General features: G+C 35.6%; 1 protein-coding gene across 2 annotated transcripts; it reads left to right on the plus strand.

Annotated features, from left to right (window-relative positions):
- Nucleotides 1-9,203: 9,203 nt before the first annotated feature.
- On the plus strand, nucleotides 9,204-13,030 carry LOC103327209 (putative glycosyltransferase At5g03795). 2 transcript variants are annotated; one of them, XM_008229502.3, is made up of 4 exons: nucleotides 9,204-9,645; nucleotides 9,739-9,965; nucleotides 10,146-10,494; nucleotides 12,207-13,030. In XM_008229502.3, exons 1-4 carry the CDS (start codon nucleotides 9,331-9,333, stop codon nucleotides 12,876-12,878), a joined length of 1,563 nt encoding a protein of 520 aa, XP_008227724.2. In that variant the 5' UTR covers nucleotides 9,204-9,330; the 3' UTR covers nucleotides 12,879-13,030. The 2 variants fall into 2 exon arrangements, with proteins under 2 accessions (XP_008227724.2, XP_016648709.2); XM_016793223.2 differs by having other exon boundaries at nucleotides 9,363-9,616.
- The last annotated feature ends 7,628 nt before the right edge of the window (nucleotides 13,031-20,658 follow it).

Raw genomic sequence — 20,658 nt, forward strand, 5'->3', positions numbered from 1 at the left:
ACTCTTGGTTTGCATTTTTTAACAGTTATTCATATTGTTCAAACTCTGCACTATCCATTGGGGTAGGCACGTCATCTTCCCCTTCCTAGTTGATGTTGGTCAATGCAAATGGAAAAGCATCATTTATAATACCCATGACATGTTCATTAGGATTCACAATAGGTTCAACATTGTCCACCCTTATGGCATTTGAAGGCGAATCATGGTCTAATTATTCCCCGTGAAGGTTCCAAATGCTATATGTCTCAATCATTCCATTCCTTACTAAATGAAATCCAACATTTTCAATTGTCTCCCACAACGTGTTGTTACACCTCCTACAAGGACAACGGATTCTAGTTGCAATCGGGTTGTGTCTACTTGTAAACTCAATAAAATCCTCGATTCCATCCAAATCTTCTGCGCATCTATTCGGGTTCTGTATCCGCCTTCTGCTCATAATTCCTGGAACCACAATCACAACACAAGAATCACAACAACTTCATACGAAGTTATAATGTCACCTTATGCCTCCGGTAAGGGCCCTATCTCATTCGGGAATGCATAGTCATGTCACGTAATCTACGGCTACATGAGATTAGATTTTGACGTGGATGAATTTCGGCAGCATCTCAATATAGTTCTTGAGGTGTACCGTAGGTATAAATACCTATGTACCACCCGAAGAACGTACAGAGATGACACCGAAATCTCCACAATCGAAACCTAGATTTGTAGCCATACATTACGTGATATGACTATACATTCCCAAATTGTCCAAATAATGGGACAATTCAAGAATTAATTGGACCGCAATCATGCTTTACGCATCCATGCACGAAATCCAACTAATTTTGAACAGGAAACTAAGTGTACTAAAAATAAAAATAAAAGTACGAAGTTAATTTCAATTAACTTCGTACATCACAACACATTGTGCTATGTCACGCACAAATTAACAAAATAATATAAATATAATTTCACAAAAAAATTACAAACATAACAAACTAAGTTTAACATAATGTAATTAATTTAATATTTTTAAAATATAAAACGAATAAAATATATTCTCAATCGTTCTCCACCAATCGCTAATTACAAATATCCCTAACGAGAACGAAATTAATAGCGTTAGTATGAATTTATATTAATACTTTCAAACGACAAAAAATACTTACTCAATGAACGTACTGAATTCCCAGCAGAGGCAGAGGTAGAGGTTTTTTTTTTCTACCTTCGAGCTTCACCCCGTTGCACTATGTTTTCTTTCGCGACGAAATTTGTCGTCGTGTAAGTGTTTGACGCCAAAAAAAATAAACCCGCGTTTTTCTTCCTCACTTGGCGCGACAAATATTTTTCTCCATCGCGCAAGTGTATCTTGCACGATGAATTTTGCGTCGTCGCACAAATAATAAAATGTTGTAGTGTTAGCACTATCTCTCCTATTATAGATACAGTAAGAGTTTAAAGAAAACAAATATTTTTAAGTAATTGAGTCCTAGTCAATATAAGCATTAAGTAACCAAAGTCTGTCAAAATTGAAAGTCTAACAATAACTGATAAACATAAACCCCATTATTAATCAAGACCACATACGTACATTCTCAGTAAAGACCCCAAGAAGATGTTTTGGAATATGTTTCTCCTCCTCACTACCTCCATGGCTATTGATTCTTATGAGACCAACAAGAGCCTCCTTGGAAAGTCAGCTGGAAAATTGTACATAAAACGGGGATGGGTCTCTTTACTTTGAAGACTCGTTACACTAGGAGATATTGATGATCTCATATATCAACCCATATATTACGTATTGATAAATAAAAAATAATAAAAATAATAATAATAAAAACAATGCCCATATAGTGCTAAAATATGAATATGGTTTGAATGCTTTAGGTTACGTTTTATTCTTCTCCATAAGGAGGTATATATAGGAATTTACATCAGTTCTTTACAAGGAAATAGATACAGTAATCAATTAGGATAGTATTTCTTAATTATATAATGATTTGTCAACTGCATAAAATAAGAAAGTAAATCCCTTAATTAATCAAGGAAATAAATCTCCTTGATTAATTAGGAGACTCACATCAACATATGGTATGTAGTGTAACTAGTTAAGGGATCTTTAGATCCAAGCCCAGAAGGTTTGGCTTTAATTAAGTTTAACCCATGCATTTTCTTGTTTTTGATCTAGACCCATTAATATTTATATGTTATTTTTTTTGTCCATTTTGCCGTTTGAAATAAATATGCCAAGAAACTGAAAATTCTGATTTTATGCATTATTTTACTCTGATATAAATTTTAAATTTTAAACAGTATATTGTCTATGTAATCCACCTACAATAAGAAAAAATTCATCAAAAAAATTATTGACCTTCATATGAGGTAAATACACAGCGGACAACAATTTACCTATATATAAAGAATTAAATACCTAGGTTGAGATAAATACAAATAATTTAGCTTACTCAACTAAATACATCTGAATTTACTTGTTAAAATTTCATTACCTAACCAGTAGAAACCAAAAACTCTACTTATTCTACCTAGTCTGTTGGAACACTCATGCAAAACTTGTGCACGGTTGTATTTTATCACCTCTAGATAGGGCTGGTCCTGACTTTTCAAAGGCCCAGGGCAAAAATCTAAAGTGTGTCATACACACATTAATCACTAATACTAATATACTTCTTGTTTTATCAACTAAGCATTGGGTTTTTTGAGAAAGTGTTTATTCGAAAATATTTTTAGACTTTGTGCAATGTCTTCCATATTCCTAAATAATGAAAGCAAATGTCCAACTATGGATACCATGGCCAGTGGGTCAAAGAATTTCAAGAATGCAAGTCAAGCCAATATCAAAGAATTTCTTTTAAAACTCTCGTCATGGATCCTTTGTTCCAAAATTTCAAATTCATCTTAATATCCTATTTCTAAAAATTATGAAAAAATATTAAATCAATTTATAATAATATAATATAACACTTATTATAATAATAAAATTTGGGGCCCCATTGAATAATGGGCCCAGGGCTGTCGCACTTATTGCCTCTGGGTAGGGCCGGGACTGCCTCTAGAACGAGTGTCAAACCCACCATATATATTGTAACCCAAAAAAAAAAAAAAACTCACCATATATTACCTGTACACCTAGTATTATCATACCCCAAAACAAAATCCAACCTTCCCAATATGTAAACAAATGAAGACAAAAATACACCAAATAAAAATAATAAAAACTAACAAAACAAAATACACACCAAACCTATTGAAAACTTGATGGTACGATTGAATTTCATTGATAACCAAAAAAAAAAAAAAACAGGAGGGGGGGGACATTATCACTTTGATTAGGGATATTTGTCTATTTGCAGAAGTAATCCGGGATCACGCTTAAAAGAATTGGTATTAACTTCTTGATCATAATTGACTCTTTGAGAATCGACTCTTACAGTTTCATCTTCAATGCTTTGAGGTTGAGAAGGAGGTTGCCCCTCACAAATTGGAGGAGACGGACAAGGAACCGAAGGCATGCTATAGTTGATGATTCGTCATTGTTTCTCTTAAAAAAAAATTCTCGAAGAGTCTTTGATCTCTTAACATTTCTATGTTGACCCGACATTATAAAGTATAACCTAATAATTAAATATTTAATCAAAATCTAGAAAATGTCATAAATTGTAAATAAGAAACTAGGTCTTTATCACATCTTCAATCAACATCTCAACAACTAATCAATTTATCAAAATCCCTAATTGATAATTCATACAGGCAAGAACATCAAATAATTCCAAAAGTTGTAAATCCCTAATTGATACTTCATAAACACTAAATAATCTCAAAAATTTCAACATAAAAAAATTAAGAGAAGAACAAAAGATGTCTAAAGCAGGGATAGATGCAGACAAGTCTGCTGCTGCGCAAGAGAGAGAGAGATGGAATATATATATATATTTTTTTTTTTGTTAAGGAAAGAATGGTTTGTTGTTGTCGATGTGCGAGAAAGAGAGACAAAGAATTCTGTTTTTTGTTTTTTATAAAAAAAAAAAAAAAAGGAAAGAGGGAATGTCTGTGGCCTAGTGGGAGTCAAATTCTAATATTTCAAGTTGAGGTTTTTTTTTTGGTTGGTTAGCCATCCTAGTGGGGATTGGTTAAAAAGATAGGCCTAGGCTAGGGTATTATTTTAGTCTTTAAAAAAAAAAGGTTGCCTAGGCTATAGCCCAAATTAGGATGTTAGTATCCCTACAAACATTTCAATATATTTTGAATGAGCTATAGTGTAGAGAGTACCAACATGGGGAGAAACAAAAGAAGAGAAAAATTGATATAGATCTAAAAATTCAACCAAGAGTTGGGTTTTGTCCACTGATAAGTCCATATTTTACATATATTTTATGCTTCCTTTGCTTATTTATTTATTGATTTTCTTGGATTAAATTGTTGGGTTTAATGTATTTTGTGAGAATTGTGTAGTTGGTCCCTAATTAGAGGAATTGGATGAAAAGTTGTCAAACTGGACTCAAAATCCATTAAGATGTACGACAAGGATTAATTGGAGACAAAGAAGATGTTTCTTAGAAGGCAATCAACCGGTCAAAGCTTAAAGGAGGAAGTTTGGTCAAATCCTTGTGGAATTTGGAGAAGCAATCAAATGGATATTGGGAAAGATATTGGGAAACCCATTTTTGGTAGTATTTGATTGTAACTAGGTTAAGGATTTGTGTATTATAAATAGCATAGGGCTGGCCTCATAGAGGGGATCCATACTACTACTTGAAAATGCCCTATTCTTGCAAAGAGAAGTCCTGCTGCCACCTGCCACCTTGGGGCTTTTTGGGAGTTTTCGAGTTCATCTTCATGTCTACCATCAACCACTCTGTGATTCTCAATAAGTTTATCATGTTCTAATTTCCTTTTTGCTTGGGCTATGATGTAGCCTAGCCATGAATACCTTATTTATGTGTTTATGTTAATTTGATATTATTTTCCATGTTAAGTATCTTTTACTGTTCTTAATGCTTTGAGTGCTTGATCACCACTTAATTGATTTGATGCTTGAGTTGATGATAGGAATATCCAACTTAAGATTTTGTTTCTAGTAATTGATATCACAGGTTACTTGAGTGAACTGGAAGGTTAATCGAGGCTTGTGTGGTTTCCGTAAATTTCCATAGAACTTAATGCTTCTTAGTTCTTCCTCTAGGCATAGAGTGGGACAGTTGTAGGAGTACTTTTGGTATAGACAGGCATGTCATATTGAATAATTAAAGGAAATTTACCATTAACATGAATAATAATTAGGATTAACTGGCTACAGGAATAGGGTAGAATTGGCTATGGTGAAATTGTAACCCTAGTGCTCATACCATTAGTGTTTGCCGAATTTTATTATTGTTTATGTTAGTTCGTTCTTTTAATTTACTTATGTAATTCAAATCAAAGCCTCACCATTCGAACATCCAGATAAAGTTTAGGATTAATCATAATCAATACTCAGTTAATTAGTCTTAGTCTCTGCGGAACGATACTCACTTACCACTACACAATTTTGCTACAATTTTGTGCTCTACAATTTTGTTATCATCCACATATTGTTTGTTATTGATACAAGTCCTTTGACTTTTATACCATATAGGATTATATTCCCTTTTTAGATTTTCTGATGTATACTTTCATTTTTTCGTTTTTAAAACGAGGAAGAATTTGATTTGGTTGACAATAACTACAAGATTTTGTTATGGTTTTAATTTAGGGACACAAATAAGGTAATAGCCTGATTTCTATGACAACAATTTAAAGATTCCATATTTCTTGTGATTGATCATTTAAGGGTTGACTTTTATGTGTTCTTACTTGATTAAGTTTATCAAATTCTCTTTTGAACCTCCAATGACAAAGAAGCCATCAACTACATATGTGAGAAATGCACTTTTGGACATTGTAGACAAATGCTCAAATCAAAAGTTGAGCTTTAAACTCATTGACCAATGCATATACATGTTCTTTGCATAGAAGATGGTGAGGATTCCTCTCATGGTGGTTTTACCTCTTCATAAGGTGTAAAGGTTTGGTACAGCGGTGGATTCATGAATTTTTCAGGGAAGGTGCAATTTTTAAAAGTTAAGAGCTCAAAAAAAAAAAAAAAAAAAAAAAAGACAACTAAATATCCTTTGTAAATAGGCTCTTCGGATTTGTTCTCGAAAATTGGGATTATAATAAGTCATTGGAGGTCTAAGTCCAGGGTATGCAAGAAGATTAGCCAATATTTCATCCAACTCAGTGACCTCTGATCATTTTGGACTACCCGAATTATTCAAAGGAGGATGTGAACTAGCCTGATTATTTGAAGGAGGGTTGGAACTAGCCGGATTATTTGAAGGAGGGTTGGAACTAGACGGATTATTTGAAGGAGGATTTGAACTCTTTCTCTTAAAGGTTTTATATCTATAACTATGACTAATTGACTATAATTTATCAATTAAATAAACAAATCAATATCAAATTATCAATTCAATAAACAAATAAAAATTAATTATACCTCCAATAGCATGTCACGTAGCCTCTTTCTCCTCGAGTTTGCTACTGATCTTACTAATACAGAAAGAGCTAAATAAGAAAAAAAACATTATTTAAAAAAGAATAAACAAAATTGGAGTTTGCTTAAGAAAAAAATATATGCATCTAACTTACTTTGGATTGACGTACTCAAGAAGGAAAAAAAAAACTCAGGATTCTTGTGATGCACATACACTTAGATGAAATTGGGTGATATTAAATTGGTTTTTTGCAAAGAGAATTCTCAATCCCACTTAAATAAGGAATTCCAAAATAAAATAAAGAGAAGTCCCAATTAAAACCCAATTAGGTAAGAATTATAAGCCCTTTTAGAAGCCCACGAATGACCCAGCTGTTTCCCCTTTTTTTTTAAAAAATAAAAATTTAATTTATAAAAATAAAAAAACCCTAGTCCAAAATGACGTCATTTTGGCCAGGTTTTTTTTAAAAAAAAGTAGTAGTGCCTAGTCCAAAACAACGTTGTTTTGGCTAGGCTTTGTTAAAAAAAAAAAAGAAGCTCGCGCGAAGCAAGGTAGCAGTGCAAAGTCATTTGTGCATTTCATCGAATAGCTTGTGTGCGTCTCTGGTCTGAGCAGAGATGCAACTCTAGCAGCTCTTATGAAGTTTTTCAGCAACTAAAGGTGCAGGTGCACCTCCTTACACCTGCACAGGTTTGCCACTGGTATGGTGATTTGGGTTTTGGGTATTTAGCTTTAGCATGTGGATCTCTCACATGGTGTATTTCTTTCTTATCTTATTTTGCCTCTTTATGTATCTAAGGTATAGGTATGACGCTTTATAAGGTTTTTTCCTTTTTATCTACCTAATAAGTTATAGGTATGTAACACATTTTATGACTTTTCTATATGCACCTTAGTTATAGATAGCAATTTTTTTGTGCTTAATGTACCTCAATATTAGGTAATGGCATATGGGTAATTAGGTTGATTTTTGTGTTTTCTATGTTAACTTATCAGTAAGGATAGGTTAGTTTATATATCTACATATATGCATGCCTTCATAATTTTATCTTATGTGTTGTACCAGTTAGTAACATAATATATAACATGTTCTTTGTTTTTACCTTTGGGTTAGGTGACAAGTTAAAGAAAAAATTGTGTATTCGTTAAATGGGTTTTTACCTCATAGATAGATATATTGTTTATTGATGGTTTATTTTTATTGTTGTAGGTGCTTTATGACTGAAATAAAAAAAAAATTTAGAAGTCAAAATTTGAATGAGTAGGAAAAAGATGCATGAAATCATTATTTTTAAATTAATCATTTTTAGTTTAAAGGGAAAATTGGTGTAAAAATTGAAGTATAAAAGTCCAAGGACTTGAATCAAAATGCAAAAAGACGTGGACTAGATCTAATGGCAATCAAACACTTTGGACTTAGATCTAACAACCAAAAAAAAATCCAAATTACCAATTGAGATATGCTCAAATCAATGAGAAGGTATAACCTTAAATGTTACAATTATTAAAAAAGTTCAAAATAATCACTATTGGCCTGAAAAATATTAGTGGGTTTTAAATCATACAATAATTAAGGGTTGACAAATGGGACAAATGGTTGTTTTGCAATTAATTTCATAATAAATGGAGAAAATGTTTCTTTTGGTAAATTCAAAAAAAAAAAAAAAACAAATGGATATTAATGAGGGTAAAATGGGAACTGAAAAGTCAACCTATCTAACTCAAACAATTAGCTGACACATCATCGCCGCCATTAATTCAAATGTTTATATAAACCCAAAACGGGCTTCAATTGATCCTAAAAAAACCCATGGGTTTTTCCCATGAATGCTTTAAGTGTTGAGTTAATATCTAATTTTCTAAATTTAGGGTTAAAATAAAGGGTTTTTAATTGTCGAGGCTGTTTAACTTTACCTTGAGTTTCAATTGAGTCCTAAAAATGTTTTTAAGGCAACTACATGCTTTAACTCGACAAGTAGTTGCAATTGAGTCCTAAAAATATTTTTAAGGCAATTACATGCTTTAACTCGACAAGTAGTTGCAATTGAGTCCTACCATGATAGTCTGTCAATTTGGCTATAAAAATGAGAGCTGATTATCAGCTTAGAAAACTCTTCTTATGGAAATGATGCTTTTAGCCCTTATTTTGACAGCCAAATTGACACACTATCATGGTAAGACTCAATTGCAATTACTTGTTGAGTTAAGCATGTAATTGCTTCAAAAAAAGTTTCAGGATTCAATTAAAACTCGAGGTTAAGTTCAACAACCTCGACAGTTAAAAACCCTAAAATTAAATGTAAAAGTTAAACATACACATATACTAATAAAAAGTAATATATATAAAAAAATTAAAGAAAAGAAACACATAAATATTTCAGCATGTCAAAATTTAAACCTTTAGATTGTATTTTAATGGTATCACAGTGTTATGTTTAAAGCCAGGCAAATTCTAGAAGATAATATCCAAGCGAAGACTCTGAATTCAGACGGCCAAATGATACACAGAAGCAAACTTGGTTGTGGATAACCTGATCACATGCATTTTAAGAAATAAAAAATTCAATCGAACCACACCCACACATAAGCAAGTACTGCTGAAGAGGTCACTGTCTAGTTCACGCTGTAGGGTGATTCCAAAATTCCAATATATTACCCTTCCCTCAGTCCCCTTTTCTATCCTTCACTGAAAAAGAGAGAGAAAATAAAAAAGGAACTAGCTTGTAGTAGTGGATATACGCAGTATCCACTGTAGAAAGGTTGGTGCGTATTTTGGATATGGAGCATCAACGAAAGTAGATACCGGAGGATGAGGCCTACCAGAAAGACACAAGTCTTTTCCATATCCTCAATTTTAGTGGGATTGCTTGTAATCCCTCTGGTGGTTTTGTTGGTAATCTTTCTCGTACAGCCAACTGCCTTCAGCTCTTCATCATCATTCTCGTCGTCATCATGGGAGACTACATGGAATCCAGTAGCCAGTAATGATACTAGTAATAGTAGAAGCAACTACTCTGTTCCTTCATCTACAGAAGAAATATGGCAGCCTCAACCATCACAAGCTCCAGTTTTCACTTTCGCAAATTATCAAAGAGGTGCCCCAGCTCCTGCCCCTCAGATATTTGTGAGAAACATTCATCTCTCTCTCTCTCTCTCTCTCTCTCTCTCTCTGGATGTTGATTTTTTCTTAATTAATTTGGTTTTGGTAATTAATTAGGGGGTTCATGATGAAGTGCAAGAGACGATAACCCAGCAAGTAGAAGGACCTAATAAAACACTATTCATAAGCAGCAGCAGCCACCTTGAAAAATTAGAAGCAAGTTTGGGTAGAGCAAGGTCTTCGATAAGAGAAGCGGCTAAAGTTAGAAACAAGACATCAACCCATCAAGACCCTGATTATGTTCCTCGAGGCCACATATATCGGAACCCTAATGCTTTTCATAGGTATTTGCATGCCCATCTCTACTTAATGTTAAACAAATACTTATGTTGTCAAACTATACATATCGTGCAACAAAATAAAATTAAACATAATTAGTATGTAGTCAATTTACATTTTAACATCTTATGTTACTAGAATCGTCTATCCGAATCTTACTCGATCTATAAATAATTCATATGTAGGAGTTACCTAGAGATGGAGAAGTTGTTCAAGATATATGTTTACGAAGAAGGACAGGTCCCAATATTTCATGACGGTCCATGCTTCCATATGTATTTAACAGAAGGCAGGTTTATTCATGAGATGGAGAATGGTAAATTGTACCGTACAACAGACCCAAATCAGGCACTTGTCTATTTCCTTCCCTTCAGTGTGGTTAGAATGGTTCAGTTCCTGTATTTGCCTGACACATATGATCGAAATGGCTTGAAGCTTGCGATCATCGACTACATTAATCTCATTGCTCATAAGCATCCCTTCTGGAACCGAAGCCTCGGTGCTGACCATTTCATGCTGTCTTGTCACGATTGGGTACGCATAACACAATTTTTCCAGTAATATATTTAATTTTCACTTTCAATTTTTTCGTTGTGTGCACTCCAAATTGAATACTTAACAATTTTTTCTTCCAATTTTTCTTTGTGTGCACAGTTGAAGTGAGTGATGGTAAAGAATGAGTCAAAATCACTAACCTTTTCTTTTCTGAGTTTTATCCCTTCCTTAGAATTAAAATTACTGTCGGCCTTCCAAATTAATATATAACAACCCATACTTACCACATCCTCACGCTCCTCTCTTCTTATTTTGTCTTCTGCATGTCGGTTTCATTTTTCATTTATAGGAGGAGAGGACCACTACAATTTGTGGTTTAGAGAAACCAGGCGCCAGCCGCCTTATCACTATATTCTCTTTGATAAAGGAAAAATAGAAGGATATCATGAAACCAATGAAAGACTTCTATAATATTTTAAGGAGTAAATTGTTGAAATCCCCCTTGAACTAGCTAGTACCTTATTTTCAATTTGCTTCATGATTTTTTTTTTTCTAGAAAATTAAGGATCTAAATTAATTAATTTAGCCAATGCCCTCTCACCGTTAATGTGTTAACACATTTCATCTAGTTTTCCATCAAATAGAATCACACGACTTTGGAGAGCAAATTTGTCAAACCTTGTTCCCCACTTTTTTGACCATAGGCTCATAGCATCAGTTAGAAACCCTAAAGAACATTGTTATAGTCATGGCCAAATTCTCGCCAACTCTTTCAACCTGTTGGGCGAGACCGAAAACAAAGATGTCAAGGAACTCCTAGGAGCAGTCGATGAGAGGGCAGAGGACTTGTTTCTAGAAATGGCTATGGAGGTGGCGGTGGAGGCGAAGAAGAGGGTCATGTAGGAGGAGGAGAAGGAGCATCTTAGACTTGGTATTCAAACCCAACAATAAAATAATGGGGTCAATGGAAGCATAGAGAGAATATGAGAGAGATGGCGTAGAGAGAGAATTACAAACAGTTGCATATTGCCAGGCCCCTCATCCTCAGTATCGCCAGCCTCATAAGCCCCAGTAGCATGCATATGGGTAGCCCCAGCGAAGTGACAAATTTTCCCTCAAGTGAGAGAGTTATAAAAGGGAATGTCCTTCATCAAAGGAAATCACCTCATCATCAACGTCAATTGCTTCCTCTTCATCTGCAATCCTCCACCAAAGTCAACCATTATTTGTGTCTTGTTGTCCTTCCAATAATAGTTTATCAGGATTGATTCTCTGCATCAACCATGTCGGTAATTGCTTGTTATCATGAATAAAGTACATTTATTCATAACCTCTTAAAGTTACATTTGTATGTCACATGACTCTGTTTCTTAGAAATTGGATGAAACATGAAGTGAAATGATTAGTTCGGATCCTTAATTTTCTATAAGAAAAAATATTCATGAGGAAAATTGAGAGATGTATAAATTCAGGAAGAATTTCGACAGTTTACTCATATTTTAAGTGTGTACATATATAATCATATTTATGAATTAAGTTTATTTATTTATTTTTTTGGTATTTGTCTGCTTAAGTTTATTTGCCCTCTTGTTTCTTTGTTCTTATATCTTTGAATTTATGTGGTATCACTTTGGTCCCTTATTATAGGATTCGTGGCACACAATAAAAAGTTATTAGAACATTATTTCTGATTAGCTAAATAAGTTGAACAATATTAAATGAATTTCTTGATGCACTATTAATTTTTACAGGGGCCATTTACAACTGCATTTGTCCCCCATTTATTCCACAAGTCTATTAGGGTTTTGTGCAATGCCAATACTTCCGAAGGATTTAATCCCTCTAAAGATGCGTCGCTTCCAGAAATTAAGCTTCTAACACCGGAAATCCCAAGGCTTGGTGGTCAGCCTCCATCAAAACGATCCACACTAGCTTTCTTTGCAGGCGGTTTGCATGGCCATATTAGGTACCTTCTTCTAAATGAATGGAAAGGCAAAGACCAAGATGTGCTAGTCTATGAAAAAGTTCCTCACGGAGTGTCCTATGAAGAAATGATGAAGAGCAGCAAGTTTTGCTTATGCCCAAGTGGGTATGAAGTAGCAAGTCCAAGGGTGGTAGAAGCAATCTATGCCGAGTGCGTCCCCGTGTTGATTTCAGATGGCTATATTCCACCTTTTAGTGATGTGTTGGATTGGAAGTCATTTTCTGTGCAAGTGCCAGTCAAGAATATATCTGACATGAAGAACATATTGATGAGCATATCCAATAGACAATACCTCAGAATGCAAAGGAGGTTGAAACAAGTGCAACGACATTTTTTGATGAATGGACCCCCTAAGAGATATGATGTCTTCCACATGATTGTGCACTCTATTTGGCTCAGGAGGTTAAACATTCGCATTCAAGATCTATTGTCGACGTAAATTCATCCCATTTTATTGGTCACATAAAAATAACTTATGCTCCTAATAAGAGATTTACTCTCTTGATGTAATAATGTAGGTTTAGAAAAAGTTATTCATTCTATTTTTTCCAATTCTTTTATATGGTATAACATGTATCTTTATGTGACTAATTTAATTTATTTGCTTGAAAAAACAAATATGTACTTTACAAGATTCATTAATCAGATACTCTCATTGTTTTACGATAACCAGAATACGAATTCAATCTTGTACTACTTTGTTTGGATTACCATTTCGTTGCAAAACAAGGAAGAGCTTGGACACAGGTGTGGTCTTAGCCAAAGACCCTCTCGCACTTGATCAAGTCTAGAAGCTTGCAACGAATGAACTGAAAGCAGTGTGCTAAAGCTCAAAATATTGCGTACCTTAGTATGTAGATGACGATAATTTATACATTACAACACAACTTTACACATATAGCATTACATTATAGTATTTTAGACAAGTACACTAAAATATAAAGTTTCAACCCTAGTTACACAAAATGAAAGTAAAGGCTAAAAACGGGTGTAATGCACAGGCTGGCTCTCTTTCGCTCTCGTTCTAGCTCTATATCGCTCTCTGGCTTCAACCCCAGTTGGAAAAAAGAAAAAGAAAAAGGAAAGGAAAAGAAGGGCACTGTTACATGAGCTGACTCTCTTTGCTCTAGCTTTGAATTGCGCTCTCTCTCTCTCTCTCTCTCCCAACCTCTTGTCCATTGCCTAGCATATTAGCGAACACTCTCAATCTCTTTGTTACAGGTAAAAACTCTTTTGCTCTTTCTGTCTCATTCTAACGGGTGTATGTGATGATTTTGATAAATTTCTTACAAATCAATTACTATACACCTAATTTGATTTAAAGGTAAATTGGGTATTGAATTGTAAGTCGTAATTATTTTTTATTTATAAATATATCTTTTGGATTTATATAGAAATTGAGGTAAGTATCCAAAGTTTTTTCTAGCTGTTTTTTTTTTTTTTTTTTTCTGGGCAAGGTGTCATCAATTGTGAATATGATTTATTGTTGTATGTTAACAATTTTTTATGGGTTTTGGGTTTAATTGTGATTATGGTGATGCTTGTATTGATAATCGTGGGTTTCACGATGATTGTAATCATAAGGGTAGTATTGACTATGATAGGGGTTTGGTGGTAATTGTAGCAGTCATAGCAGAAAGTATGGTGTCAAAAGTGGGACCAGTGGTGATATTGTTTGGGTAGAGGTCCCATTAGCGGTGGCAATACCTAGATAAGAGTTCTCATAGCCTAGTTCTTAAGGACTTCAAATGATAGATTACCAATAACTTTAGACACTCTTACCAGATCTTGAGAAATCTAGATAAGAGTTATCATAACCTAGTCCTTAAGCCCTCAATTCAATTTGTTTGCTTTGGCATTTGGTTTTGTTAAAGTTGTTAGTGTTTTAGTTGTTAGGATTTGAATTTGACAATTTGTTACTGCTTTGTTAATAATCCTTATTGTTAAGGGAAATGTTATTTATTTGACCTATTCCTTTGCTACTTACCACGTTATTAGGGTTGTTAAATGTGGGCTGCACTTCTTCAGTTATCTTGTAAGGCTATTTAAAAGCCAACTTAGTTGTTTAATAAAATAAGATCATTCTCCAATTCTTGCACATTTTACAAAAAAATTTAGTTCTTAACATTTTGTATCAAAGATCCATCACAGGGCCTGATTGAAACTTTAGAACACTACTACGTTTTAAGATTTCCGTAGTTATTTTATTTGGCGCCAAACACTTGCGCGATGAAAGCTATCGTCTCGAAAGAACACTTGGTGCAACAATACACGTTATCGTCGAGTAAGAAAAACGCGGGTTTATTTTATTTGTCTCCAAACACTTGCGCGATGAACAGTCTCAATCATCGTGTGTTGGATGTCGGCACGTTCATGTGTGACAAAAATGGTCTTTTGCGTGACGATATTGAGCATTGGTGCGACGAAAGTGTGTAGTGACGAAATTGTTTTCTCATCGCGTAAAGTTTGACGTCAACACGTACCTACGCAATGAAAATGGTATGTTGCGCGACGAAAGTGATCGTTTGTGCAACGAAAATGAGTTTTTGAGCGATGAAAGTTATCTTTTGAGCGACACAAGTTTGAGCAACGAATCCCTTTTCGTCGCGCAAAATCCTTCGTGAAATATATAATATGTATTCAGCCAATGCAGAGGCAAACTGCAAAAAAAATTGCAGATTGCCTCTACCTCTGCCTCTCTCTGTGCTGGGAATTTGCTACGTTCATTAGGTAAGTATTTTTTGTTGTTAGTTTAAAAGTATTAATGTAAATTCTGACTAACACCATTAATTTCGTTGTCTATGTGTGATTAGCGATTGGTGGAGAACGATTGAGAATGTATTTTCTTCGTTTTATATTTTAAAAATATAAAATTAATTACATTATGTGAAACTTAGTTTCTTATGTTTATATTGTTTTGTGAAATTATATTTATATTATGTTGTTAAATTGTGCGTGATGTAGAACAATGTGTTGTGATGTACGAAGTTAATTTTTCAATTAACTTTGTACTTTTTTTTTTTAATAGTAAAACTTAGTTTCCCGTTCGAGGGTTAGTTGGATTTTGCACATGGATGCAAAAGCATGATTGTGGTCCAATTAATTCTTGAATTGTCCCATTATTTGGATAGTTTGGGAATGCATAGTCATGTCACGTAATTTACGGCTATAGGATTAGGTTTCGGTTGTGGAGATTTTGGTGTCATCTCTATACGTTTTTCGGGTGGTACATAGGTATTTTATACCTACGGTACACCTCAAGAACTGTATCGAGATGCTACCGAAATTCATCCACGTCGAAATCTAATCTTATGTAGCCATAAATTACGTGACATGACTATGCATTCCGGAATGGAATATGGCCCTTACTGGAGGCATAAGGCGACATTATGATTTTGTATGAAGTTGTTGTGATTGTTGTATTGTGATTGTGGTTCCAGGAATTATGAGCAGGAGGTGGATACAAAACCTGAATAGATGTGCAGACGAATACTTGGATGGAATCAATGATTTTATTGACTTTGCACGTACACACAACCCAGGTGCAACTAGAATCTGGTGTCCTTGTAGGAGTTGTAACAACACGTTGTGAGAGGCAATTGAAAATGTTCAATTTCATTTAGTAAGGAATTGAATGATTGAGACATATAACACTTGGAACCATCACGGGAAACAATTAGACAATTCTTCGTCTTCAAAGGCCACAAGAGTGGACAATGTTGACCTATTGTGGATCCTAATGAACTAGTCATGGATATTATAAATGATGCATTTCCATTTGCATCGACAAACATCAATCAGGAAGGGGAAGATGACGTGCCTACACCAATGGACAATGCAGAGTTCGGACAATATGAACAACTATTAAAAAATGCCAACCAAGAGTTATAATCGGGGTGCGAGAGCTTTTCCGTTCTCATGGCCATTATGGAGCTAATGCACGGAAAAATAAAGTATCGTATGTCGAACCTGTGTTTCAATTACTTTTTGGGGGTTTTCAAGAGAACAAATGTTATGAAAAAGGTGTTGAATAGTCTTGGATTAGGTTATGAATGGCCTTGGATTAAATTATGAAAAAATTCACGCTTGAAAAAACAATTGTATTTTATTCTACAAAGAGTATGAAACATTGGATACATGCCCATTATGAAATGAGTCGAGGTTCAAAATGAAATCTCAAAATAGAATGACTAAGATCCCACAAAAAATCATGTGTTATCTGCCCCTGAAACCTAGGTTGCAGTGATTGTATATGTCGACGCATACTGCCACAGACATGAGATGACATAAGAAAAAACGGGTAGACGACGATGTGGTGTGGCATCCTGCAGATGGGGAGGCATGGAAAGAGTTCGATCAAACATTCCCCAAGTTTGCTGCTGATCCCCAAAATGTTAGATTGGGACTTGCCACTGATGGATTCAATCCGTACAGGGTTCTAAACCAACACCACAGCACTTGGCCGATTTTTGTATTCCCATATAATTTGTTGCCTTAGAAATGCATGAAAAAAGAATACATGATGATGACTGTTTTGATAAATGAGGATCCTGGTAGGTCAATCAATGTTTACTTAAGGCTGTTGGTTGATGAGCCCAAGGATTTATGGACAAACGGTGTGCGCACGTACGATAAATCCATTGGGAAGATGTTCACTTTGCGGGCAACAATTATATGGAATGTGAATCATTTTTCCGCATATGCAATGGTTTCTAGATGGAGCACAAAGTGTTATATGGCATGCCCTGTATGCAAAGAAGATGTAACTTTTGGTTGGCACACTGGAAAAGTTTGTTACCTTGGTCATCGAAGATGGTTGTCATGGGACCATGAGTGGCGGGAAAAGGATAAAGAGTTCGATGGGAACACATAGCATCGCCTAGACCCAGAGAATGATCCGGTGATCAGATCTTGGAACAACTTAACCGTTTGAATTTTGCTCCGTTCAGGAAAACAGTTCTACACATATGAACTGGATGCACAAGCATATATTTTTTAAGCTCCCATATTGGTCGAAACTAAAATTGAGGAACAATCTCGACGTTATGCATGTTGAGAAAAATGTATTTGACACATTGATGGGCACGATTCTAGATATCGAGGGCAAGACAAAGGACAAGATCAAAGCTCGTCTTGATTTGGAAAGAATGGGCATACGAAGGGGTTTATGGATGAACAGGGACAGTGATAAAGCTAGAAGGGATCTTGCATTTTTTCCATGAAACCGAATGACAAAAAACAGTTTCTAAAGTTTGTATCATCTGTAAAGTTTCCCGATGAGTATGCTTCTAATATCACGCGTTGCGTGAATGTTGACGGAGGTAAATTTGCTGGACTAAAGAGCCATGACTGCCATGTGTTTATGCAATGCCTACTTCATGTGGGTATTCAACACCTATTGCCAGAAGATGTAGTGAAGCCAATCATGTTGTTGTCCAGATTTTTTTCCCAACTGACGGAAAAAACATTGCTAAAGACAGACATTAATCAGTTGCGCCATGACATTGTCCAAGTCCTATGCAAGTTTGAGATGATATTCCCTTCAGCTTTCTTCACAAGTATGATCCACGTGTTGGTTCACTTGCCAGAAGAGGCATTGCTTGCTGGTCTTATCAACTATCGCTGGATGTATCCAATAGAAAGGTATATTATCCCACGCTTGCTAATTTGTATCATATCATTTTATTTTGGCAGGCTTCTCGGAGAGCTGAAAAAAAGTGTACGCAGTGAAGCCGAATGATCAATTTAGAGGCCTGGGTTCAGTATGATTTGCTTACTTTCTGTGGAATGTATTTAAAAGATGTCGAGACTGGTTTTAATCGTCCTCAGCGCAATAATGGCGGAGGTGTGAGAAATGAGAAACTTTCTATTTTTGCCCAAAGTGCACCACCATTTGGAGATCCTATACGAGGAGAGTCGTTTTCCAGAAATGACATGGAGGTAGCGCATTGGTTCGTACTGAACAATTGTGATGAGATCATGAAATACTTAGATGAGCATGAAGAGATTATGAAGCGAGAACATCCATCACATTTGTATGCCAAGAAACAACGTGAATTGTTTCCACAATGATTTTTGGAATAGGCTTAATTATGTATATGCCCTATGTGCTTTCAAACTTATCTCAGATTACCACTTGTGTTTGCAAACGGCTCAAAGTACCTCCCAACCTTTTAAAAACCGTCTTACATTACCCCTTCCATACGTTTTTTTGACGTTCCGTTACAAACGTTACTGTTCATCCCCCCTCCCCCAAAATTCCGAATAGCAGCCCCTCCCCTTTGTTACTGTTCATCCGACCAGTTTTTGGGCTGCCATATCCTCCTTCGGCCACCCCAAGCGATGACATGGGTATCAAAAGAACCAGCACGTTGTCCTCTACTAGCCTCACATCTTAGCCACTGCCAACCGTCGTCTGGATCGCCGGAAAAAGCAAGAAATTGGCCGGTTTTTACCCAAAATCTCCACCACTCGTTCGGGCGATTCCGAGCACCATTTGCTTCGATCCATGTATGGTTTTCAACCTCTCGAGCTATTCTTGCTGCTAGTTGTTTTGGTTAGGTGAAATTTCTGAGTTTTGGATGGTAAATAAGCAATGAACAGTAACAAAGGGGAGGGGTTGCTATTCGGAATTTGGGGGAAGGGGATGGCTATAACGTTCGTAGCGGAACGTCAAAAAAGCTGCGGAAGGGGTAACTTGAGATGGTTTTTAAAAGGTTAGGGGGTACTTTGAGCCGTTTGCAAACACAGGTGGGAATCTGAGATAAGTTTGCAAGCATATGGGGCATGTACATAATTAAGCCTTTGGAAATATGTAAGTTATAAGTGTTTTGTATTTGACATATATATTGTAGTATTTAATTTTCTCAAACTAACATGTGAATGTATTTTGTATAATATTAGGCGAATAAGTTGAAATCATCGAATTCCCCCACTTACAGTGAAGAGTTAATTAACTTGGCGTTCGGGCCGATTCACGCTGAATTGTTCTTGGGTTGCCATGTTAATGGTGTCAAGTTTTTGGGGACTGCACGAGATAACAAGTTGTGTATGCAAAATAGCTGTGGCCATGTCCCGAGTGGAGGCGAAAGTACGAACATTGATTTCTATGGCAAACTCACAACTATCGTGCAATTGCTTTACAAAGACTGATACCGAGTGATCATGTTTAAGTTTCAATGGTTTGATACAAACCCAAATAGGCAGGGAAGTGTTAAAATCGACCATGGCTTACTATCTGTGAATATTAATAGAACTTGGTATGATGACGACCCTTACATTTTGGCAAACATGGCAAAACAAATTGTGTATCTAGATGACCTTAAAGCCAGGAGCGGTTGGAAAGTTGTTTAGAAGATGGATTAGAGGAACATGTATGCTATACCAGAACTAGACCCAACTGACAACGACGGCGTCGCTGACCAACGTTTAGAATCTTCAATGGAAAATAATGCAGAAACACTTTGAGATACAAATGTTATACAAGAACTGTTTCAGATACAAGGAGTGTCTTCAATCGAAACACCGATTCAGATGTACAAACCCACCGTTGTGCGACCAAACACTCCTCGTCGCACAAAGGTTTGAGAGACGAGCAGTACTCTCGTCCCTACATTTCTGTGCGACGAAGGTAAGCTCGCTCTGTGCACTCGCTACAAACTGTTGTCGTTGCGCAAGGTTTTGAGAGACGAATATTAGTCTCGTCCCTAGAGTTTTGTGCACCGAAGGTTAACCGTCGCTCTGGGTTTTGCCAACCAAATAAAAATTTTGGTCGCTCAAAGTCTTTCTTCACGATCTTTGCGCGACAAGTGCAGCGCAACGAAGTTTTTGTCGCGCTTAGCTTTGTGCGACTCAAATGTACTTTGCGCAACTAAATTTTCTTCGTCGCGCAAATAGTAAAATGTACTAGTGGAAGCAGTAGCCTTCTAAGAGTGTAGCAGCAAGAATATGTCGATTGAAAGCAGTTTTGTGCAACCAACAATTCGAAATTTTGATGGACACTAAGATAATTGGAGTATGCTCACGGAAATCTTTTTGCATTCAAAGGAATATTGCAGCTTGGTGGAAGTTGGGATTCCTATAGCAACAGAAGGAGTTGATCTCACTGAAGGACAAAGCAAGGCAATTGAAGATAAAAAACTGAAAAACTTGAAAACCAAGAACTATCTCTTCCAAGCAATTCATCGATCCATCCCAGAGACCATTTTGAACAAAGACAC

Source organism: Prunus mume, linkage group LG3 (genome assembly GCF_029339155.1).
Source record: "Prunus mume cultivar Tortuosa linkage group LG3, ASM2933915v1, whole genome shotgun sequence".
NCBI lineage: Eukaryota > Viridiplantae > Streptophyta > Magnoliopsida > Rosales > Rosaceae > Prunus > Prunus mume.